Below are 27,735 nucleotides of genomic sequence, written 5' to 3' on the forward strand. Positions count from 1 at the left end.
TGGGACTGGGTGTACATCGGGGTTCAGCTCTGAGCCCACTGTGTTTATACTGGTGATGGACTACATTAGCAAACAGGTTGGAGGGGGTGGATCAACAAAGCTGCTGTATGCAGACAGTGTAGCTGTACAGGCAGACTCTGAGCTAGAACTTCAGCAAAGGATAGTAGAATGGAATGCAAATCTGAAGGCACATGGGATGAAACTAAGCAGAGAAGACAGTGGTAATGGCAGCAAATTGGGGAAATCAGAAGAAGCTGAGAACAGAGATAGAAGGGAAGATAGTGGAACAAGTAAACAGCTTCAAAGGAGGGGTAGTTGAGGAGAAGGGTAGTCTGAATGAAGATTTCAAAGCTAGAATCAGAGGGGCTGCAGCTGACTGTAATAGAGTATCAGGTGTAGTCTATGACAGAAGAATGCTAAATAAGCTGAAAAGTAAGGTGTACAAGACAGTGGTATGACCAGTACTATTGTATGGTTCAGAAACCTGGGCAGTAAAGGCAGACCCATTGAAGAAGCTAGATGTGATGGAAATGAAGTGCCCGAGAAAGGTGATAGGATGCACACTGTGGGACAGACGAAGAAATGATGACATAAGAGCAGAAGCCAAAGTAACCCCAAATGCAGAAAAAATCAAAGAGAACAGATTACGGTGGTTTGGACACGTGTAGAAATGCAGAAGACAATAAGGTGAGGAAGATTTGGAACAGACAGGAAGAAGGTAAGATGAAATGAGAGCATCCAGCAAAGAGGTAGATGGATTGTGTGAGGGAATATCTGCGACAGTCAGGCATGAGTGTTGAAGAAGGCAGGAGTGTGGCACTGAATCAAGAGAGTTGGCGACATTTAACACGATACCCCGACCCCATGTAGAAAAATGGGAAAAAGGGGATTGCTGCTGCTGCTGATGATGAATAAAAGTATTGAAAACCTAAATTAATATGGTTGATGGGGGGAATAACTAGCAGTCCCTGGAAGCGGAACATGAAACTTCCATGAGGTAGTAAGACAAGATCATTGAAGTACCAGGGACCCAGGTCATGAGTGGACAAATACACCAGTACTAGCATCTTGAAGATGATCCTGTACTGGATAGGAAGCAAGTTCAAACTGCACAGAGCAGATGTAATAGGTTGGAATGTGATGAAGCAGTTAGTAACCTGACTGCAGAGTTCTGCCCCAACTGTAACTGATCCAGTACAATATTCAGCAGTCCCAGATAAATAGTACTCCAATCTAGAAGAAACCAAGACATGAATAACAATCAAGTGATCTTTTTGTGGAATTAGTATTTTATCCTGGCAAAGTTTTTAAGATGGAAATGAGATTTGAATACAGCCATCACCTGGTACCAAAATGTAAGCCGAGAGTCAAGAATAATGCCCATATTTTTCACCACACTAACAAATTTCAGCCTATCACCATCATGCATTTATAATTAGGTAATGATTTGGCAGAAGGCTCTCTCATTGTTGCATGGACAGTCAAGGCCTTGGTCTTGGCAGTGTTTGCCATCATTACATTTCTTATCTCAGCACATTATCATCTGGGTAGGGCAGAGCCATGAGAGAGGGGATTGGACAGCCATTTCAGTTTGATATTAACAGTTTCTGCCCTCCAGTTATCTCGCCTTATTGCCATGCTCCAGCAAAGGTCTTGAACTGTGTGAGGGACCCTTACACTAATCCAAGAGATGAATGCGCTTATTTTTAAGCACTGTTATTCACCAGGTAGCTGGATAGGCCAAAAGCTCCTCCTTCCTGTGTCTGCTAATGGCTGCATTGAACTGCTGGCAGTTATGCATGGTTTTGGCATGGTTCCCTCCCAGCAGACAGTAGAAACAGTGCTAGCATGGGTCTTAGGTCTTTATTTGGCATTCCCATGAGCACTTCAAAAATTTTTTTTGGGGGGGTTACAGGGGTGAGCAGTTCCCTCCTCAAATTCCAAACTTTGTGTGGTGTGGTGTACTCTCCATACTGGAGGCCTGTCAGCTCGCAGACCTTGGAGTAACATTATTTATTTAGCAGGTTGGAGAAGATGGAAAAGAGATCAAGGCATGCTGGCCACACTGTCACTCACACTGTCACAGACTTTTTCCTTTGTGATCTAAGTACCAGGATGTGCTGGCTTGTCTGCACTGTATGTGGGCATGTAATCAGGCATTTTCAGCAGAGCACTTCCCCTCCATGATGAAACATACCCCTCCTGATCCTCACTCATATGCTTGACTGGTTGCTGTTGATTTCTTGTTTTTTCTGGTATTTGCCAAGCCCAGGCAATAGCATGTTCATAGGTTCATAGGTAGGTACTAGGCTATCAGCCCTGGGGCCTATACAAGCCCAGTCAAAAACGTACCCTGGCTTTTGCCACCCAAGAAAATTATTTTCCTGTGCCACTGTCGAGCAGAGCCACAGAAGTGATCCCAGGGGTGAATTTCTTATTTCCCATCCAATCATCAAGATTTTTCTTGAAGAGTGCTAATGAGGAGCTTTGTTTGATATAGATAGGTAGTTTATTCCAGAGTATGGGAGGTCTCTGGGACAGGAATCTATCCCATTGGCATGTTCTGTTTATTGTGGTGACAAGGTTTAGATCCCTAGAGCGTGTAGCTTGGAGGGATTGGGATTTCTTTAAGTGGAGCATGTTCAACAGCTCTGGGTTTGACATAGCTTTGTACGTTAGGCAGAGATCACATTGAGTAGGCGATATGCGATGGAGTACAGAGTTTTTTGAGATGGTCTGCATAGAGCATCTGTTTGAGGCTGGTAATCCTCTTTGTGAGGTATTTCTGCGGCCTTTCTAGTTGTTGTAGATGTCTTGTGAGGTACATACCAAAAGGGGCGTTTTAGTCTATAATGGGTCTAATGAGTGATGAGTAGAGGGGAACAATGACCTCTTTTTTTCTGGATGAGAAACCTTTTGTAATGAGGTGTGCAATGTAGAAGGATTTCCTGACTACTGTGGCGATGGGATTATCAAAGGAGAGACTACTGTCCACCTGTGTATCAAGGTCTCTTATCACACTTTCGGTGTTAAGTATACTACTGCCTATGTTGTAGTTCATGGGTACAGAGTTTTTACCAAAGGGGATGACAATGCACTTTTTGGCTTTGACACCAGGCATCTGTCTCAGTGAGGCCCTTTTGTAGGATGTCCACATCGTTAGGAGTTTCGATGATGGCTCTTAGTTTGCAGTCATCTGCAAACTTCATTAGCCAGAGATCTTCTCTGTTAGCCTGTACTTCAGAGAAGTAGATACCACACAGGAGTGGACCCAGGACTGAACCCTGTGGTACTCCACTTGTCACTGGTCTGAAGTCGGATTTGGAGTCTGCTACTTTCACAGTGTGGGTTCTGTTAGTGAGCCAGTTGGCAACCCATCTTGTGACATAGGGATTTATATCTAGTTTAGTAAGTTTATCTATAATTCCAGACTGGGGGATGGTGTTGAAAGCCTTGGCAAGATCTAGATAGGCTGTGTGAACCACCTTACCCTCGTCTATGGCTTTGGTGATTGCTTCAAAGAAGTCTATCAGGTTTAGGAGACATGATCTGCCTTTTACAAACCCAAACTGGGTGGGGTCCAGAGTTGGGAGATTACCAATGTTTTTGTTTATAAGTTCCATGATGATACATTCCATGGCCTTGCAGACCAGGTTCGTCAGGCTAATGGGGCGGTAGTTCCCAGGGTCTGTGGTGGCTCCGCCTTGTGGAGTGGGATAACCGTCACTGTGCACCATTCAGCAGGCATAAAGCCTGAGGTGAGGCCATGATTAAACATGGTACTTAGGTGGGGTGCCAGTTCGTTCTGTAGTTCGTGTAGAACGCAGCCTGGGATGTTGTCTGGTCCCATGGATGCTGCGTTCTTGGCTTTGGAGAGTGTGGTTTTTACCTGTGCAGCTGTGATTACAGGAACTTTGCATTCTTCCGGCATAGACATGGGCTCTTTAGGGGGTGAGAGGGGGGTAAAGTTAGCACTGAATCTATCTGCCAGGATGTTGGCAATATCAGTTGGGTCTGTATATTTAGTGCCATTGTGCTGTAACTCAGAGCAGATTGGAGTGTTGCCATTGAGATTCTTGACATAGCTATAGAATGCTTTGTGGTTGTCTTTTGAATCAATGGCGATTTTGTTTTCGTAACTAGCTTTGGAGGATTTTATCAGGGATCGCAGCGTCTTACTGAGGCTGACCAGAGAGCTCCTCCACTCATGGGATTTTACTCTCTTTTGCAACAGTTTCTTCCTTCTGTTGTAGAGTTTGTTTATGGCAGGGGACCACCAGATTGGCTTCCTTTTTTGCAGGATAGTGTCTTGGTTCTGTTTGGGATAGCACGATCCATGCACTCGTGTAAGTGCTTATAAAGTGCAATTGTGTAGGATTCAGTAGTTGTAACTGTATTGTCCATCTGCATGGGTGTCATGAAGTTCACCACTTCTGTCTTAAGAAGCATGAAGTTGGCTTTGGAGAAATTTTTTACCATGGTTTCCTTAATGGGGGGTGGGGGCAGGATGTGGATATCTAGTGTAATTAGCTTATGGTTGGATCGGACCAATGAGACGTTGACTTCAGGTGTGGAACACCGGTCACTCATGCTGGTAATGACTAGATCTAGGATATTGTTGCCCCTGGTGGTGGTGTGGATAAGTTGATCCAGGGCACTGGAGTTTATGAATTCCAGAATGCATAGAGTTGGTACATGAGTAGTTTTCCCAGTTAATGGTGGGGTAGTTGAAATCGCACATTATTAGGGTGTTTGGTTGAACCCTAATATTTTCCAGTACATCAAGAAAAGAGGAGTGGGAATCCTGGGGCATGGTGGGGGCATGTCTCCCCTTTTTTCCCCTTGACAGATGTCATCTGCCAGGATGTTGGCAATATCAGTTGGGTCTGTATATTTAGTGCCATTGTGCTGTAACTCATTAACTCCTCTAGATTCCAGGTCACCAGTTCAACCCATGCTGTCTTGAAACATTTAGTGCTTTAACACTTACTGTGGGAAATTTTCCATGACATACGTCAGGATAAAGCTCTGAACTGTTTACGAGGAAGAAAAGAACTGACAGGCTCAGGGGCAATGTACACTTTCTCATTTTAACATTTTATGTCACCATGTGAACTGATGTAGGGCATGTGTCTCCAAAAGAAGGACCTTTACAAGAAAATATTTTCTGACCTGAAATGGAAGAAAAATCATTACAGTCATAGCCACAAGGACACTCCCCACTATAAAATAGTCCATTCTGTCTTATAAATAATAATTTAGTAACCTTTTCCATGTAGTGTATGTGAGATAAATATATCCAAAAGGCGAGGACCAAAAATGTAAAGCAATGGATATTGGATTCAGTATGGGCACACTATGCACTCTCATACACACATATGTACACTAGTACACACACACACACACACACACACACACACACACACACACACACACACACACACACACACACACACACATGCATGTGCATAGGAGCAGGCACAGACTCACACAGCAAGCACACACACATGCATATACACAACCCATATATTAACAGATAGAGCACACGCACACATACAGTGGATATAAAAAAGTGTGCACACCCCTGTTAAAATACCAGGTTTTTGTGATATAAAAAATGAGACCACAATAAATCATTTCAAAACTTTTCCCACCTTTAATGTGACTTCTAACCTGTACAATTCAATTGAAAAACAAATCTGTTAGGGGAAAAATATAAAAAAAATAAAAAAATGTACAATAAGCTGGTTGCATAAGTGTGCACACCCTTAAACTAATACTTTGTTGAAGCACCTTTTGATTTAATTACAGCATTCCGTATTCTTGGGTAGGAGTCTATCAGCATGGCACATTTTGACTTGGCAAGATTTGCCCACTCTTCCTTGCAAAAGTGCTCCAAATCTGTCAGATTGTAAGGGCATCTCTTGTGCACAGTCCTCTTCTGGTCACCCCACAGATTTTCTATTGGATTTAGGTCTGGGCACTGGCTGGGCTACTACAAAACTTTAATTTTCTTCTGGTGAAGCCATTCTTTTATTGATTTGGATGTATGCTTGGGGTCATTGCTGTGTTGAAAGGCGAAATTCCACTTCATCTTCATTCTTCTAGCAGACCCCTGAATGTTTTGGGCCAAAAGTGACTGGTATTTGGAACTGTACATAATTCCCTACACCTTGACTAAAGCCCCAGTTCCAGCTGAAGAAAAGCAACCCTTGCTATAGATCCCCCACCATGCCCCAAGATTCTCACTACACCTTTCTAAACATACTGGAAAATATTAACACACAACCAAACACCCTAATAATGGGTGATTTCAACTACCCTGCCATTAACTAGGAAAACTACTCGGGTACCAACACCTTTTCCCAACGGTTCTGGAAATTCATAAATTCCAACGCCCTGGATCAACTAACACGTTGTCCCACCAGGGGCTCCAATATCCTAGACCTGGTCATTACCAACATGGGAGATAGATGCTCCACACCAGTGGTCACCCCCTCATTGGTCAGGTCTGATCATAAGCAAATCACCCTTGACATCCACATCCCACCCCCACCCCCCAATAAGGTTACTTCTGTAAAAAACTTCTCCAAAGCCAACTTCATGCTACTTAAGTCAGAAGTGACAAACTTCATGGCACCCATGCAGACGGGAGCTGAAAGTTCGACTGCTGAATCCAACACTAAGGCACTGTACGAGCACATCGACTTGTGCATGAATCGTGCCATCCCAAACAGAACCAAGATGCTCTCCTCCAAAAAATGGAAGCCAATCTGGTGTTCCCCTGCCATAAACAAACTATACAACAGAAGGAATAAACTGTTGGAGAAAAGAGGAAAATCCCAGGATGCAAAAAACTCCCTTACCAGCCTCAGTAAGAAGCTGAGATCCCCCATGAAATCCTCCAAAGCTAGTTACAAAAATAAAACTGACAAAGATTCCAAAGCAACCACAAGGCATTCTATAGTCATGTCAAGAATCTAAATGGCAATGCTCAGATCTGCTCTGATCTACAACAAAATGGCATTAAATATACTGATCCCAAGGATATTGCCAATATCCTGGCAGATCAATTTAGTGCCAACCTTACCCCCCTCTCACCCCTAAAGGGCCCATCTCAATACCAAAAGATTGCCAAATTCCAGTAATCATGGCCACACAGGTAAAAACCACACTCTCCAAAGCTAAGAATACACATCCATGGGGCCAGATGACATCCCGGGCTGTGTACTACATGAACTACAAAATGAACTGGCACCTCACCTAAGTGTCATGTTTAATCATAGCGTCACCTCAGGCTTTGTGCCCACTGAGTGGCGCATAGCTACAGTTATCCCACTCAAGGGGGGATCCACCTTGGATCCTGGGAACTACAGTCCCATCAGTCTGATGAGCCTGATCTGCAAGGGCATGGAATGCATTATCATAGAACTTATAAACAAAGACATTGGCAACCTTCAAACACTGGATCCCACCCAGTTTGGGTTTGTGAAGGGCCGCTCTTATCTTCTGAACATGATTGACTTCTTTGAATCAGTCTCCAGAGCAGTGGATGAGGGTAAGGTGGTCCACACAGCCTATCTGGACCTTGTCAAGGCCTTCAATACAATCCCCCACTCTGGAATCATAGATAAACTTACTAAGCTGGGCATAAATCCCTACGTCACTCGGGTTGCAAATGGCTTACTGACAGAACCCAGATTGTACAAGTAGCCAACTCCAAATCCAGCTCCAGACAAGTGGAGTACCTCAGGGTCAGTCCTGGGACCGCTCTTGTTTGGCATCTACTTCTCTGAAGTACAGGCCAACACTAAGGGACTCTGGCTAACAAAGTTCACAGATGACTGCAAACTGGGAGCCATTATTGAATCCCCAAATGATGTGGATATTCTACAAAAGGGCCTTACAGAAACAGATGCTTGGTGCCAGAGCCATGGGCTCAAGCATAATGCTAAGAAATGTATAGTTATCCCCTTTGGGAAAAAACATGTACCCATGAATTACCATATAGGTGGCAGTGCACTAAACACCTAAAGTATGATGAGAGACTTAGGGACACAGGTGGACAGTGGTCTCACTTTCGATAACCACATTTCCACAACAGTCAGGAAATCCTTCTCTGTGGCACACCTCATCACTGAGGGCTTTCAATCCAGAAAAAAGGAGGTTATTGACCTCTGTACTCATCCCTCATTAGACCCATTATAGAGTGCAACGCCCCATTTGGTATGTACCTCACAAGACATCTGCAACAGCTGGAAAGGCCACAGAAATATCTCACTAAAAGAATCACAGGCCTAAAGCAGATGCTCTATGCTGACCGTCTAAAAAAACTCCAGCTATACTCTGTGGCATATCATCTACTCAGAGGTGATCTCTGCTTAATATAAAAGGCCATGTCAAACCCTGAGCTGTTGGACATGCTGCACTTAAAGAAATCCCAATCCCTCAGAGCCACACGCTCCAGGGATCTAAACCTTGTCATCACAATGAACAAAACATGCTGGAGGGATGACCCAGACACTCCCCATACTCTGGAATAGACTGCCCATACACATCAAGCAGAGCACCTCCTTGGCCTTCTTCAAAAGGAACTTTGACGCCTTGGATGGGAGATAGGAAATTTACCCCAGGGAATCACGTCAGTCGCCCTGGTATACAGGGGTCCAGGGAAGTAAATATTGTGGGAAAAAATATCCAGGGAATTGTTTGGCTAGGCTTGTATAGGCCCTAGAGCCGATAACCTAGTACCAACCTATGAGCCTATGAACCCCAAAGCATGACACTGCCACCACCATGCTTCACTGTGGGGATGGTATTCTTTTGGTGATGCGAAGTGTTATTTTTGCACCAAACATACCTTTTGGAATTGTGGCCAAAATGTTCAACCTTGGTCTCATCAGACCATAACACATTTCCCACAGGGTTTTGGGAGACCCGCTGTATTGTTTTGCAAATTTTAGCCGGGCCCGGATGTTTTTCTGAGTAAGAAAAGGGTGCCGTCTTGCAACCCTACCCTATAGTCCAGACATATGGAGAATACAGGAGATTGTTGTCACATGTAGGACACAACCAGTACTTGACAGAAATTCCTGCAGCAACTTCAGTGTGCTGTAGGTCTCTTACCAGCCTCCCTGACCAGTTTTTGTCTTTTCATCACTTTTGGAGGGACGTCCAGTTCTTTGCAACGTCACTGCTGTCCCATATTTTCTCCACTTTTTGATAACTGTCTTCACTGTGTTCCATGGTATATCCAATGCTGTGGAAATCTTTTTTGTACTCTTCTCCTAAGTGATACCTTTCAACAATGATATCCCCTTTGATGCTTTGCAAGCTCTCTGTGAACCATGGCTTTTGCTGTAACAGGCAACTGAGTAAATGCCAGGAAAATCCTAGTAGGACAGTTGAACTTTATTTGGGGTTACTCAGAGTCTCTTTAATTGATAGCAGGTGTGTACCCAAGAAGACTGAATGTTGTAATTAAATCAAAAGTTGCTTCAACAAAGTATTAGTTTAAGGGTGTGCACACTTATGCAACCAGCTTATTGTTTGTTTTTTATTTTATATATTTTTCCCCTAACAGAGTTGTTTGATTTCAATTGAATTGTACAGGTTATAGGTCACATTAAAGGTGGGAAAAGTTTTGAAATTATTTATTTTGGTCTCATTTTTTTATATCAAAAAAACCTGGCATTTTAACATGGGTATGTATACTTTTTATATCCACTGTATACATATAAATGCACACACACAAATTCAAATATAAGTTTTAGCAAGTTTAGTTTAGTTTAGTTTAGTTTCAGAATTTTCGCATACTAAAAGTCACAATAGCATATACTTTCTTTGCACCAGCTTTTTGAGGAGCTGACTGAAATGTGGGGCAATCCTAGCACAATGCTGAGTAAATGGGCACTGTGTTCTTAAAATTAAGCTCAGTGTAGGTTCTGAGAGCTGGTGTTGCAGCTAGTAACATAACAGTTGAAGATGCAAACTGCAGTTACATTGTAGAAAATCTCTACTGGGGTGACTTGTAGAACTGGTGTATGAAGCTTCCTAGGATAAACAGCTTAGATGGTAAAAAGATAATTGTGAAAGTGGCACATATCCCCAAATTTTCAAAAATATTAAAACCCATTCATTTTGCTTCAGAGATAGGAAAATACTCTGTTTTGAAATGCTAGTAAAAACATTTTTCTGAAAAAGGTCATCATTAAAATAATGCTCATGTACCGTATTTCTTTTTAATTTTATGAACATAATGAGACATATATTTTAGTGAAGTCTTCTTATATAGAAAAATAAAACACAACGTTCTCAGCTGTATTAATCCATAACACACTGACATGGATACTCACTTCATTCCTTGCTGGAAAACAGAATTCCTCCTGGTTTTACAGATGATTAAATCAGCCCACTGTACAACCACGATGCTGACAAAAAAGGCGGTATGGCAAGTGAATTCAATAATTTTCCTTTGTTCATAGGTCTGCAGAAACATGAAAACACATGTATTAGTATCCATTGTGTCCATAAATCCACAGGTCTTTGTTCACCTAGCAATGTCACATTTAACTGTAAATTCTATCCCCAATTCATCAAGCTTTTATTATCTGCTTGCTGCCTAAAACACACCCACTAGTCATTAACACATCGCTCTACTTTGACTGCATATCATATATCACTTTAAGATGACTGTTATTGTTACATATGGTCTACAATGTACATTTGCTTCCACACATGTATGATTTTCTGTCTAACCAAAAAATGTATTTTCTTATAAACCAGTGTATGTGAATTGGTGATCTCTACCTTTTATATCATTTGCTTAGCTCTAAAGGCAGACTTTTAACATGAAGTCATTCAATGTAATGTTAATGTTGGTAGTGAACATACCTTGCCACTGTTAATGTAAATTGCACACAATGTTTAAAGTACAGAATCCATTATTTTTCCTGACATTACTGCCCACTTTTGTTATATTTACACAACATTATTACACTTTACTGTTTCTTATTCTTTGCATTCATTAAGATGCAACTCCTTTGCATATTACTGCATGTTATTCAATGTTTAATCCTGGGTGCCTCCAAAAAATGGGACAATTGTACCATACTTGGTTAAAGTGTGTTGATTTAAATCCAGTAGTAGTACTTATCTACTTTATCTCAACCTGAATCTTATATTGTATTACAGAAGGCATTGTGTAAGATTTTCTCTTAGTTACTGTCTGACAGTCATCCCATTCAGCTTATTGTTATGTTCACAAACACTGACTAGGACGTTTTACGTATATGCGTACACACATGCGCATGTTTGAGTGGGTGTTATCAATAGTAACTGATCATATAATGTTTCTTACATGGCAAATGGGATATGACTGCAATGGCCAAACAATTCCACAAAGACAAACAGAGATGCTGTATCACGCAGAGTAGTAAGTTATAAATACTGACCCAAAGCTCACTTACCTCTCTGCTTGAAGAAGGATTTTATTTAAAAGTTTAAATTCCAAAGCAAGACTTTATTACCTCATGATTATACTTGCTTGAATGTGTAAGATGTGGGCTGATCAGCCAAGTATAAGGTAATCAATAATCACTTAAAATAATCAGAGATTTTTAGTGCCAAACACAATGCTTTGGTGCATTTGACTGCAGTGTCAGGGGTTCTTCAGGCTATATACACAGTTTTGATGCGAAGAATAACAGAAGGATGGAGGTTCTGCTTCACACAGCAGGCACTTTGGATTCATTTTCTAATAATGATGCTAAAAGGCAAACAGTTTATACATGCCAGTGTGTCTGTGTGTTTCTCAGTGCTTGTGTTGAGGCATTACACACCTAAGGTACCAGCTTACATTTGAGATATTAAACTATCTCATATTCCTGAGTTGGTAGTTGTCCAAGCAGATATTTAAAATCACCCTCCACTCAAATATCCACACTAACTTTTACAGAGTATTCTGTCATATTCGCAAGATTTAAGTAGAATAATTAACAATTCTTCATTTAAAGAAATACCTAAATTTATGAAATACATACATGCAATCATATATAATGACTTTGACATGGGAAACAGTATTTCAAAATTTTACAAAATATTGATAAACTATAAAACAACACCCTAAACCTCATATTGGAAATATATAACAAAAGGACACTGAAGATACTAAAACAAATATCTTATTATCGATAAAATATGCATCCTTTACACAATACTGGAAAGTTTTTAATATGGAATGCTTGTACGGAGCATTCTTAACTCCAGATAGAATCAGTAAAATTAGTTCTTACATAAAAGGAATACGTTGGAGATGTGAGAAAATACACAATGCAGATTGGAACCACATTTTGATTGTGTTAAAATTAAGCCATTTTGGAATGGTATTAATAACTTTTTACAAGCTTTATTTAATGAATCATTTTATTTAACTAAAGCTCTTGTATTATTAAATGTGAACGAAGGTCCACATTTGAATAGGTCAAACATATATCTAGTATGGACAATACTTGCAATTTTCAAGGAAGTGTATATAACAAGAAGATGGAATACAAACACAATACCAACTTTGGAAGACTTCTACAGCCTACTGAAGACCACAGGATTATTGGAAATTAAAATGAAAGAAATAAGAATTTACCCAAAGCCACTTAACAACCCTTGGGGAAAAGTCTTATCGTTGATTGGCACTATACAGTAATTGATCAGACACTCTGATAATGGATTGGACATACTTAAAAAGTAATTGTATACATTAGATCTGGGTTAGTGTCAGGCTAATGTAAATAGTGTACATAGAGGTTGGCCTAATGGTTAAGGTGTTTGCCTTACAAACACAAGGTGTAGGGTTTGAGCCCCACAAGGGATAATTGGCTAAGCTTAAAATGGCTCACAAGGGCAGCTAGCTTAGTACTAATCTATTAACCTATTAGCTATTTAAGAAGTTATGGGTCAATACTATGGAATTCATTCAAATGTATTTAAAAAAAATTGAGAAAAATATCCACACTAAAACACATTTTAAATCCATTTCAAATATATCAACAAACTAACTTAAAGACAAATAAATCTCTGTTGTACATCTGTAACAGTTTCAGTTTTATTTATATTTCCATTTCAAAAATGTTCTTCTCCAAATAAAATTCTTTCTACTTTTTAATTACAACTACACACACACATAATTCAAACCAGAACAAACCAAACTCACTATCTTGCTTTCTTATTTGGACTTCCCTATTTCTAATAACTTGAAAAGCAAATACACTTCTAAAGTGTTCATATTTATAAACTGTTTCTTTTACTACTACAGAGCATTATCTCGGTGCACGTTTAGTAAAATACTACATCCTTTATAGTTTACATAACATATGCTGTTACCCCCATGATATTAAAGTCATTTACTGCTTTTTGCTAATGGACACTATAAACGCATTTTATTTCTATATTCACATACAAGATATGAAGCAGTTTCTTCATTCATACACTATTTTCTTAAATATTTCCTTTCTTCTACTACTTTATATTTTACAGAACCTGTAGTGATAATTTTTCATATGCAAAATTCCTGATTTTTTTCTATGTATATGTTGTTCTTCAAATTTCATTTACATAGTTTTAATTCCAGTCCCTTTTGGGCGAAATGCATATGTCTACATGTGTGTGTGTGAATATGTGTGTATGTATCTATATCTACCTACCTTATCTAAATATATCTATAACTATTTATCTATCTATATATTTATGGGTCTACTGAACAAGAATGAATGACCCAAATATTGACATTCATAAGATAGACCACAAATGGTCAATTTTGAAAATGACTGCATGCTAATAGCAAAACTCTTAGTGCATGCAAAAACCCAAATTTAAAAAGTAGTATTACATATCACTTCTTGCAGAGGTCAAGCCCCTGTGCTCCAACACCCCTTGACAATTATATATAGTACCTCTGAGAGCTCAAAATGACAAGGAAAGGGCATATTTCCCAAACCTGAGAATTATGCAATATTGCCTATCTGTCACCCATCTGTGTAGTAGACTAAATTTTGTTGGCTAAACAGATACCAACCAAAAGGGGATTTTAATATTTTCAGATCCCCCTGTATGTAGATAGATAAATAGATATATGTTTATGTATACTGCATATAAAGCATATATATATATATATATATATATATATATATATATATATATATATTTATATCTATACATATATATATACATATATATATTTATATCTCTATATATATACATACATACATATATCTATTTATATCTATATATATATACATATATATATATATATATATATATATATATATATATATATATATATATATATATATATATATATATATATATATATATATATATATATATATATATATCTATATATATATACATATACATACATATATATATCTATATATATATACATATACATACATATATATATATATATATATCTATATATATATATATATATATATATATATATATATATATATATATATATATATATATATATATATATATATATATATATATATATATATATATATATATATATATATATATATATATATACATATATATATATATATATATATATATATATATATATATATATATATATATATATATATATATATATATATATATATATATATATATATATATATATATATATATATATATATATATATATATATATATATATATATATATATATATATATATATATATATATATATATATATATATATATATATATATATATATATATATATATATATATATATATATATATATATATATATATATATATATATATATATATATATATATATATATATATATATATATATATATATATATATATATATATATATATATATATATATATATATATATATATATATATATATATATATATATATATATATATATACATATATATATATATATATATATATATATATATATATATATATATATATATATATATATATATATATATATATATATATATATATATATATATATATATATATATATATATATACATATATATATATATATATATATATATATATATATATATATATATATATATATATATATATATATATATATATATATATATATATATATATATATATATATATATATATATATATATATATATATATATATATATATATATATATATATATATATATATATATATATATATATATATATATATATATATATATATATATATATTTATATATATTTAATGTATGTGTGTGTGAGTGAGTGTATATTATATATGTTCAGTAAAGTTATTCCTCTTAGAAATGCGCACAATCTTTAAATTGAGCAAATCAAGTATCTTACCACCTGCATCTGCTTTGGCAACCTTTGAATTCCAGTTATCCCTACACAAGAAGGCCCCAAATCACATTCTCTCTCTCAAAATGTATTTCATCTATCTTGGTTTTGATTATACTATGTACTGTTTTATTAACAACAGTTTGCCTTTTGCTAATTGCCTTATTTTGGAACTCTTGAACAGGCTCATTGCCTCCTTTTTACTCGTTTTTGTCTTCGCCCATTCCCTTCTTCGTCACACTCATATGTTACCTTACCGTAAGGCTATAATGAACTTGCCCACATAGCATGAAAACAAAGTTATATTTCCTGCCTATTTACTGTAAGTCTGCCCTACATTTCATTTTGCCAACATTCCTTCCATATATAGTTCATCCATAACAGAACTAATTAAAATCCACAATTCTTATATGAGTTCATCATTTACTGTTTCACTTCACGTTATCAAAATCTATGTAGTTTGTAATTCCTCTGTATCTGTCCATCTCAGAAATATTTTATAACAGAGTCAGTGTCTGTATTGTACTTCTTCCCTGGATATTGTTTTGCTCTTCTCTTCCAACTTTTGTGATAATACTGCTCAAATTTTCAAATCCTTATTCAGCAGACAAACAGACATGCAGCTTTTTAAATTTTGATTACTACCCTCATTTTTTTGAAATGCAAAATGTCCTTTCTGGTATAAAGCACAGTCCTCCCCCTTGTTCTGGTACTGTTTGAAAACAATATATTAGTTTTTTTTCTCACATGGGCAAATGATTTTATAAAGATACAGCGATTCTTCATTCCTGGAACTTTTCCATGACACATTTTATCCTGCTATATGCCTCGCCCTAGGCTATAGGTTTAGTAAAATGCCATAAAACCCTTTTATTAATCAACTTTTTATTAATATGCTATGCATTTGAGACAGATTTATTGGGTTGTTTTTCAATACCTTACTTTTACTTTTTCTTTAGGCCTGTACATATTTAGAACTGCCTGTATTTATATTTGTTTAAATTACACATGTAGGGCTAGATTCAATAACACCTACAAGTGTACATGATCTGTACTTAACATCCGTACCATATTTTTTGTGCTTTCTAGTCTCTCAGAAAGATTATACTAAGTGTACATGTATTCTACACTTTGTAGTAACCTTTATGAATCCCCCTCAGTATTTAAAGCTACAAGAAAATCAGTAGAAAAACTAAAATTAGGAAGAAGGAGGTGTGAGTTATGCTTGTGTTGTCTGTTCACTCAGAACAGTGTACACTTAGTATACACACAGTGCAGAAGTTAATGAATCCCAGGGGTAGTCTATTTAGATGAATTCTCTGCAGAATCTTCATTTAACTTATGCAGATATAAGAAATTAAGTCAAAACCTCGAGTGTTACAAATGTTAAGAAAAAGGGCAATAAATGGTTAGCATCAGAAGGGGAAGAGGGGGATTTTAAGCAGCTCTGCTGAAAAATGAAACAGTAATGGTAGTCAAAGCTGAGTGGGGCAGATGGCTGGTTGTGACAGGGGGGTAGCAGTGGTCTGAATTCTTTCTATGGGCATAATGTGGACAGATCCCATTTTGTTCTCAACTGGATGAAAAATTTGCAGGTATTAAAGAAAGATGGAGACAGAATAATCAGAGGGATGCCTTCAATGAGACCCTTAAAATGAATAGGAAATTTGGACCAATTGAAATTTACAGCTATAGAAGAAAGCCCTAACTGAGGAGATGATACAAGAAAGAGAATGTTGGATGTGTTGAAAGAATTATGACCTGGAGTGGCAGGGTTTACATTCTGAAGATGTGGAACAATACAAGCTAGTAGGTTGGGCAGACAATTCAGCTGGTGGATGGGGAAATAACTGAGGAAGTAACAGCTGTATACTGTGGAAAAGGAAGCTTATCAGATCATGCAATTGTTAAGATGATTTGAGAATTAGGAACCCGGATGCTGGGTAGATGGTGAAGGAATCTGGGGCATTGGATGAAGCGAGATTATATTAAATGGACACAGTATATAGTTATGGAGACATGGCTAAGACACAGTGTGAACCTATGAATGGGATGGGGTGAAACCTGCCTGGATGGGTAACATTATGTCTAGAAAAGGGAAGATAAGAAAAAAAGACAGGGTGCAGGAAGCAAAGGCTCTGGAGGATAGGCTTAGGGAGCTGCAAAGTTCTGAACAAGGTTAGGTACAAGCTCACAATATAAATAGGGCAAAGCAAACAGTCGTAAGGGACAGAATAGGTTCATAGGTAAATACTAGGCTAGGAGCCCTTGTAGGCCATTTTAAGCCTAGCTAGTTTCCCTTTTTGTGTTCAAAATAACATTTGGATATAGTTTGGCCTCATCCATCCCATGGCTGATAATTATATATTACCCCTAATGAGACTAATAAGCATCTGGGAGTGGGTAAAGCAAGCTACCCAGCTGAGTACCCCATTGACTTCTATAAAAGAGTGAGCTCTCAGATGAACAACACAATGACAGGTCTGTTCAATGGCATTATAGAACAAAGGAGATTAATCAGATATATCAAAGAGGCTATACAAGCCGTGCTGTATACACAGACAGGGAAGGAAATGGATATCAAATATTATTGCCCTATATCTTTATGCAATGAAGATACCAACAATGGGAGCAGAACACACATAGTTTGCACATAGGTTTTGATGACAAGATTGGAAAAAAATGTTATTGAAAGTAATAAGAGATGAACACGTTTGATTTATTAAAGGAAGATTACCCATGGACCACTGGCATACTCTTACAGAGTTTGCAGACCAGGCTGAAGGAAAAGAACAGCAAAAGGCAGGAATGTTGTTGGACATTCAGAAAGCCTCTGATGGCGTCTCATTTGACTTTATGACCTATTTCACCTTGAAAGAGGGCACTGGAGATGGTAGGTGGTTGAAGGAACTAAAAGGCCTTTATAACGCCCCAAAGCTGCAACTATACATAAATGGAAAACTTACAGAAGAAATAGTATTAGAAAGTGGAACCCTTCATGTTTGTCAATTATAACCAGGATTATTTATAATGGTCATTGAATGTTTGATGCACAAAAAGAGGGACTGTTAGAGTAGGGAGAGCAGTAGTAAGAAAAGGAGGGTTATCTAAATGTCAGCAGACGATTCCATGATGCTGCTGCTTGAGCAACTTCCATGGATACTGGAGATAGTTGGTCATTTTAGTGGTGTGTCAAGGCTTCAATACCATTCTCCAAAGTCTGTGGTGATTAGAATTAGAAATAAACAGAAGCACATCGCACTCTGCATTCCCGGAAAATATATATTTCTTTTAGGGGGGGGGGGGTACTTGCAGCTTAAAATGTATAAAATGGTAGCTAAGATTTGATACAAGAACAGGGCAGATCTGAAGGCAAGAACAGAGAAAATGCTAAATGCATGGACAAGTACATTTGCTACACTTGGGGGTAGAACAGAAATATTGTGCACAGAGACTTTTATTCATATACTTTATTTTGGGTGGCATATGCAAATCAGCCCTGTAGAAAAGATTATAGAAAACAGGTTTTTACAGAAAAGCAAAATAAGAAAGATCATGAAGGATAGCTTAAAGGAAAGCTGGGGGTTGGGGCATGCCAGATTTCAGATGATATATGACTTCAATTAATATTGTGCAAAGACTGAGCAATACAGAAGTAAAAAAATTGCTATAGATTGCTTGGGGAAAAGGGCTGGAAGTGGAAACAGAATGAATAATGCAGATGATGTTACTAACAGAATGAGTAATGCAGATGGTGTTACTAACAGAATGAGTAAGGCAGATGATGTTACTAACAGAATGAGTAATGCAGATGATATTACTAACAGAATGAGTAAGGCAGATGATGTTACTAACAGAATGAGTAATGCAGATGGTGTTACTAACAGGATGAGTAATGCAGATGATGTTACTAACAGAATGAGTAATGCAGATGATGTTACTAACAGGATGAGTAATGCAGATGATACTAACAGAATGAGTAATGCAGATGGTGTTACTAACAGAATAAGTAAGGCAGATGATGTTACTAACAGAATGAGTAATCCAGATGGTGTTACTAACAGAATGAGTAAGGCAGATGATGGTACGGATAAGATGCTGCTAGGGTGTCAACTACAGTTCACAGATGCAGGGGACAGAGGTTTTAGGGATCTGTGGTGGTGCTGTCCTATTAAGTTGGAGGGAAGGCTGGTAATTTGGAAAGGAAAGGGCATTATAAGGTGAAAGTCCTAAGGGATGAACAGTTAAATGAATGTCTATATCTTTTGTTTCTCAGACAAATATAATTTATGAAAAGAAGACTGTCTCCTATCAGAGGATTCTTAGAGCTACTAACTAGAGGACACAGAAGGGCCAACATTACAAGAAGACGCCTGAAGATAGAGAGGGAAAATAAAGTAGGGAGGGGAAATGGAGTGCTCTGAATTCTGCAGAAGGGAATTAACACTGTGCAATATATGTAAGGGGAGAATTCTGGAGTAAGAATGATACAGCTGAAATTATATGGGTGTTGTGGTAATGAATGAGCTGAGACTGAGTAGAAATGCTAAGAAATGCTTTTTTGGTCTGCTTCATGTACAAGTTGCAGAGCTCTAGCTTCCAGTGATTGAGATGACTGTAAATCTGGTTCCAACCACATGAATTTGCCTTAAGGAGAAAGAGACAGCAAATTCTTTTTGGAAAGGAATGAACTTCTTCATGACAAAATGGACATGTCAACATTGATTTTATCCCATTAATTTGTTCAAAACAATTCTACTTTCCATATCCCAGGACTGTTATCTGTTTCAGTCCATACCTAATGTAACATGAGGACTTTTGGAATTGCATTTAGTGTAATGAAGTTTATTTTTATTTATTTATTTATTTATTTCACATTTGTTAACCGGGGGTGTCTGACTGAGCCGAAAAGACCCTTTTTCAGCAGAGGCCCGGGGAGAAAAGCTCCACAAAGAAAAATTACAAATACATTTAGTTATTTAGACATGATCAGTATACACACAAATTACAAAAGACATGTTTTTACAGTGGTATGCGGCACATCAACAGTTACAGTGGAGAGAACAAACAAAAAAATATTAATTTAAAAATAAAGGTAATTAATAGATTTGTGGTGTACAGCTAAAATTTGGAACATACGTAGAATACATACATAGTACACAGGTACAGTACATACATTGTAGAAGTTAATATATTCCTTGGACACCATTATTTTTTTTTGCTGGTTTCTTACAACAAGTTAAATGCCTAAACACATTTCTGATCTTTTAGACTATTTCAATACTCTTTCCTGTAATGGACAACAGTATCATAGGAATGAAATCATAAACTCCATCTGTCTCATAGGTTCATAGGTTGGTACTAGGCTATCGGCCCTAGGGCCTATGCAAGCCTAGCCATAACAATTCCCTGGATATTTCTTCCCACAATATTTACATAGTTTAACAGTTTTTTGTTGCTTTTGCGAATGTCAGTCTATATTCAGAGTGAATACTTTGTTGTAAGAGCACTCTGGCTCAGTGACAGCAGAACAGTTCTGGATAAGCCTTACATTCTACTGTACTATGCTTAATGGACTTCTTAACTTCTCATCTTTTTTAGGCCTAATGGCTGTGCAGTCTTCCATTAGTGGTGCATTTTTTTGGACGTGGTGATACTCCTTTGTGAAAAAATATGAGCATGTATGGTTTGTCACTGAACTAAAATTTTCCTTTATTAGTGTTAACTAATAAAATACTTTGTGACATTTAGTTTGTGTTCTCATTTTTTTTCAAACACTAGTATGTTACTTCTAAAAATTCTGACATTACTTGTATGGTGTTTAAACCCAGAAGAGTGGTGAATGTTGCGATGCTTCTATTCTCATGGTGAAGCACTCACTAATCGGAGATATCCTGACCTTAATTCTTGTTTGTTGAATACTTTAGCACCATTCATATCAAGGATTATGCTATCAACATTAGGTGTCAGGTGTTTTGTCTAGAAATGGCTTTATCTGGCATTCTCATGTTAACAAATATTCTAAGTTTGATAGGGACCTTTGGTTTAAATGGTATGATAGCACAACTAATGATACACAGTGGTGCTTCACTAACCTTCTGTTTTATTGACTTCCTTACCTTTTAATGGTTCCCTTCTGGTTCTGCTCTTAATGAAAAAAGCACCATTTTGTGAGGTTGAAATACTTGTCTATCTTTGCCTATATACAGTTTAATACTGTTGAATAATATTCTGTATACTACTCTTCTTGCAAATTTCCCACCTTCAGTTTTTGTCTTTAACTATTTGCTAGTAAATTCACCATCTTTATCATTCATAGTTTCTGTGAAGTTCTACCAGTTCTTTTCATTACACAGAATTCAGTCTTAATTTTTTGATTTTATTAAAATGACTTTCAAAAATCCGGTTGACTGGTAGTAGTTCACTCCTGTTATAAAGGAATTCCTATACACATAGTTTTGGTTTTAGTTTAGAGAAAATTGTTTCACTGTCAATGCTCAGTGAAAGATCCAAGCCTATGAGTACTGTGTATGGATACAGTAATTTCTTTTGAGCTTTGTCAATAGCTGTCATGCTGTATTTACAGTTATATTATTTTCAAATATCCATGATTCCTTCTGGTGGATTACCTTCCATCTCAACCTGATTTAATTTTTATTTTTTTCTGACTATAATTTTAACTCTGTGGCTTTTTGGTTTTCTCGACTATTTATATAATTTGGCAAAATGGTTATAGTTTCCACAAGAAAGGCAATGCTTGCCTTTGGAAACCTCATTTACAGTTTTTGCACATTAAAATATGTTCTGGCTTTTTCAGATCTATGCTTCTATGTTGCTGCATGAATGTTTATGCATCTCAATGAAATAAACATGTGAGTTTGGATCAGTCTTAAAACTGATGGTTCAAAAGGACTATCTTGACAGGAGATTCTACTTTTATGCTAGAATATGTAATTTCAATTTTAGTTAGTGGCTTTACCCCCAAAGTAAAAAATCAAGGGGAGAACACTAAAATGGACTGTGCCTTTGCTATCCCCATTTGTGTGGACTCTCGGGACTTTAGAAAGGCCATTTGCAATAACTGGAAGGTTATTATTGGCAATAGGGATTTGGCCAAGATAGATGGTGACCATCCAACATTTATTTATAAAAAAGTAGCTAGTGTTAAATACATGCTAGAGATAGGGGAATATCATCCAGTGTCCTCTAACTTTAAAGGAGTTGTTGGCACATATCCTTGCCATATTTGTAAACAATGTAGATACATTGACTTTTCTAAGAGTATTTATTTTTCTCACATTCAAAAATTGATTACTAGTAAAGGCAGATTTAACTGCAAGAGTTGTGGTATAGTGTATTTAGCCACCTGCACAACTTGTCATCATTTTTACGTAGGCAAAACCATTAGGGCTCTATATAAAAGAATATATGAACATTGTCTAGCCATCAGAAACAAGGACATTAATAATGCCTTAGCCAAGCATGCTATGGAATGCCCTGATTTTAAGAAATTTGTCTTTTTTGTATTGGATTGTATTAATATGACACCGTTTGGCAATTTTAACACTGCCTTAGAAATTAAGGAACTAAGACAGCAGGTATTTCTTAATGCAGAAGTATTTCCTGGTTTGAATGGCACTTTGAATGTTAAATGCCTTTTGACTGACAGGCATCATTATTAGATTACGACAAGGCTCCTCAGTATTCTTCACCTTAAAAAAACACAAAATTAAAATTAAAATAACCATTTATGAACTGTATTGTGCTGTAAAGGCATTAGTATATCAAATTCAGTGTGATCTTTGTTTTAAAATACTAGAAATAGAAATATATCCATTAATACCCGGTAACAAACTGGCATTAAGTCAACTGCCACAAACATTCTTTTGCTTCTAGCAAATTGTTATAATCGCCTCCTTTCTCCCAATATAATATAAAATAATGGGTTTATAGTATTGACTTGTTTTTATTTAATATTATTACTCAACTAAAACATCCAGTAATGATTTATAATATTTTTAGCTTACATAGGTTTTTATATGTTGATGTATTAATTTAATTTTTAGAATATTTATAATATTTACAATATTTATATATATTTATATATATTTATTATATTTACAATAGGTATAGTATTTAATACATTGCATTTTAATCTATTGTACTACATTTACTAATAACAGAGTACAAATGAATTTTAAATATTTAAACAATCAATCAATTAACCAATGACAGGCGTTGTGTAATTTAAGAAAAATGTATTTAACTATGGTTGAATGGATGTTTATTCAGTACTCTGAAGATGCCCTAAAGGTTTTACAGGGTGAAAGCGCTAAGTAGTTACTACTGTTACTTTTACTTTTGTTCGTGTTTTTTGGTGCATTGTGAATAAATTCTACTCGAGTGAACTACTGAGGAGCCTTGTCGTGGTTTATCAGTTTCAACAATTTGTGGATATACTATTAGAGGTTGAGGTTCCAACGGTGGTCTACTTGGTGGTGTTTTTTCGCATACTCACCTAACGGATTATTGACGAACTACCCAGCTCCTTTCATACATTTATACTTTTTGATTAAGTGTTTTGTATATGGAGCTACTATTAAAACAGCATTTGGAAGCGACACAATGCCTGATTTTACTAATTCAGGGAAATGGTAATATTTTACAACAGGGACCTAATGTTACCATTACGGAGACTCAAGAACAGTTATTTACGTTGCATTCAACTCCGGGTGACAGTCCTAACTGTCCGTCGGCTAGCAATGGTTCAGCAGGTTTAATTGGAGGAGGAAACAGGAACAACACAGGAAGTTTAAGACCTGGTGTCCCGCCTTCGAATTCTGCGTTGAACGCTGGAGACGGCAACAGAGGATGTTTACACCAAAGTAAGTTTTCGGACATTAAGGATATACTACAAGCACCAAGTTTTTCAAGTATACTTAAAACTAACATTAAGGACATGGGGACTCTGAATCAGCAGATTTCTGATTTCGAGAGGACTTTGAAACAATTCAAAACGCTGCAGATGGACAATGCATTCCTAGAGAGGTCATTGGAGTTGGAACAGGTACCGAAAGGGCTACGTGTTTTTAAATTACCCTTTGGGTTCCATGATGACAACGAATTGTTTGACGAACTCATTAAACTGTATGACAGAACAGGCTTAGACCTTGTACGTCTTATTATTAGAAACAACAATAACAAATTGAGTAAACTTAATGTATTGATAACTGAATTAGACAAATGTATACGTAATGATTTGCTGTTTGAAGTTAACAAACATAGACTGGACAATGTTTTGAAAGATTTAGACAATTTTGTTATGAAGGGACTGGACTATAAAAATAAAAAACTTTGTAGGGATAGCAATGATTATACAAACAAAAGGGCTTACAACCATTTCAAAGAATACAAAAATTCTAAGCAGAAACAGGCTGGTGATAGGGTGGTTCCTGTGTATTTTAAAGGAGATGAACACCCCAACAGATTTAATAGGCCTAACCATATACATAATTCACATAGGACACAGCTGAATACAAATGACAGTGTAGGACATAATGATAACGATACAGTTTTTTTAGACGAACCTGCTCTGAGGAGATCAGAAAGGTTACGCAATCAGTATCAAGGTCAACAACCACAACAAATGCAATACAGGGAAGTTGCAGCCTACAGAAAAAACACTTATTATTAAGGGAAAGGGAAACAAACTCAGCAACTACTTCATTTAACAATCCTGTATTAAGTGAAGGTTGTGAACTATTAATTAATAATGTTGTTTCAGAGAACAGTTGGCTATGTGAAAATGGGGACAATGATGAAAATAATATACAAGGTGGTGACTTTGAGAATATTTTAGAAGAAGATACACCCTCCTGTACAATTATACTAGATGGAGGTTTCACCATGTATAACTATACTGGTACCAGTCTTGGTTCTGAATTTATTGCACTTTTTAAGAAAGGTTTTACCTTTGTTCCCACTTTTAAACATGACATAGGTAGATTACTTATTAATTTAAAAATGTATACGAGATTGTTAAATTTAAAAATGTTTTTTGCAAACCAGAAAAAAGATATAGAACCTGATTTAGAAAGGATGACTTTAAAAAGATCTAGTACATTTATACCACCACAGAATCCTATCATATATTTATTTGAAACATTATGTGAATCACAACTGCGCAGATTGGTTAAAACATCTTTGATTAGAGAAGACAATCTTACTAGCACAGAAAGATTTTGTTTAAAAGAACTAACTACCAAGGACAAATATAGAGTTATGAAGCCTGATAAAGGTGGTGGGGTGGTAATCATGACTAAAACAGATTATATCAGCAGAATGACCAATATGTTAGAAGATGACACTACCTATGAAAAAGTATCTAAATTTGAAATGAATAAGGCCTATACAAAGATAGATTGGTTATTGTATGAATACCTGATGGAAGGAATGATAGACAAACAAGAATATGAATATTTTATTGTGGAGCATCCTATTGCTCCATCAATTTTTTGGTATTCCAAAAACACACAAATGTGTGAACAACCCACCTTTCAGGCCGATTGTTTCAGCCAAAGGCTCAAAATTAGAAGCTGTAGCTAGATATATTGACTATTATTGTAAAGATATTCTCAATCAATTCCCTCATATTATTAAGGACTCTTGGCATTGTCTGGATAAACTAAGAACATACAATATGAATAACCAATTTGATGACATCACTATGGTTACCATAGACGTGATAAATTTATTTTCTGTTATACCACACAAGCTGGGTCTAGAAATGTTTGAGACAATTTTAGATAGGTATAGTGGTCTGCACACTGTCAAGTGTAAGTTATTAGTAGAAATGATGGAAATGGTTTTGCATAATAATTTTATGTATATGGAAGGTGAATACTATAGTCAGCGTACAGGGGTAGCAATGAGGGCCAGATGTGCTCCCATTTACGCAAATTTAGTGCTAGCCCAGTGGGAGATTGAAAGTATTTTTTCATCTAGGTTCTGGACAAAAATATCATTTTATGTCAGATACCTTGATGATATTTTAATTTTTTGGAAGGGTGACAAAGATGAGCTAAATGAATTTGTATGCTACCTAGGTTCGTCTTCAACATTTTTTGAATTTTACAACCAAAATACATGAAGAGAAGTGTGAATATTTAGATATCACTATGTATTTTAATAAGCATATGGTTGAATCTAATATTTTTCGGAGAAAAACATATTCAAATTCCTACCTTCATTATGATAGCTGCCATCCATATTTTCAAAAAAAGAATCTAGTAAAGGGTCAGATGGTCAGACTATCACGTATTATCAGTGAAGATATCAATTTTATTTATGAACTAAAAGTAATATGTGATATGTTTTTAGATAGGGGCTATCCACTAAAATTAGTAAATCAAGTAAATGATGAAGTTATGATGAAAAGAAACACTTTATATAAACCAATTATAAAGGATGGTCTAAACACTATGACTATAGAGAAGACAAATATCAACAAAAACAACAAAAATAAAAAAGATGTTTTTATTTTACCATTTAATGACAACTCTGACACTATAGTCAAAATATTAAATGATACTTGGTTTAGTGTTTTTTCTAACAGAACAGAATATAATGAATTAATAGGGCATTTTCCAAAGGTTACGTACAGTCGGGGCACTAATTTAAAAGAAATTATGGAAAATAACAACAGTAGGTGTACATACACCATGTCAAAAATGAGTAAGTGTGGTTTTTGTAAATGTTGTAAATTTGTGAATGATGGACCATACACTATGGTGCAAGGATATGGGAGATACTTAAAATGCCCAGGACACTGTAATTGTAATACCAAAATGGTGGTTTACTTGGCTACATGTGTTTCTTGTCCAGCATACTATGTAGGGAAAACCACCAGGAAATTGAGGGAGCGTATTCTCGAACACAATAGAGATATCAAAAATAAAAAGATGGTGAATGCCCTATATGTACACAGCAGTAAATGTGAGAATTTTAAGAGATTTATATTATTTGTAATTGATAGAATTCCCAATTATTGGGAGAAAGGAGGCGATTATAACAATTTGCTAGAAGCAAAAGAATGTCTGTGGCAGTTAAGACTTAATGCCAGTTTGTTACCGGGTATTAATGGACATATTTCTATTTCAAGTATTTTAAAACAAAGATCACACTGTATTTGATATACTAATGCCTTTACAGCACAATACAGTTCATAAATGGTTATTTTAATTTTAATTTTGTGTTTTTTTAAGGTGAAGAATATTATAAAATAATGGGTTTATAGTATTTTGACTTGTTTTTATTTAATATTATTACTCAACTAAAACATCCAGTAATGTTTTATAATAT

At 36.1% G+C, this 27,735-nt stretch overlaps 1 protein-coding gene across 2 annotated transcripts in view; it reads right to left on the reverse strand.

The window, feature by feature from the left end:
• Nucleotides 1-27,735, reverse strand: part of ATP1A3 (ATPase Na+/K+ transporting subunit alpha 3) — a 769,164-nt gene that overhangs the window by 66,188 nt on the left and 675,241 nt on the right. For both annotated transcript variants that reach the window (XM_044080787.1, XM_044080788.1), the window contains exon 20: nt 10,356-10,486. In XM_044080787.1, coding sequence (XP_043936722.1) covers nt 10,356-10,486 — 131 coding nt within the window. The remainder of the gene's footprint in view (nt 1-10,355; nt 10,487-27,735) is intronic.

This window comes from Protopterus annectens, chromosome 8.part0, assembly GCF_019279795.1.
Source record: "Protopterus annectens isolate FY-2018-M chromosome 8.part0, PAN1.0, whole genome shotgun sequence".
NCBI classification, from domain to species: Eukaryota; Metazoa; Chordata; order Ceratodontiformes; family Protopteridae; genus Protopterus; species Protopterus annectens.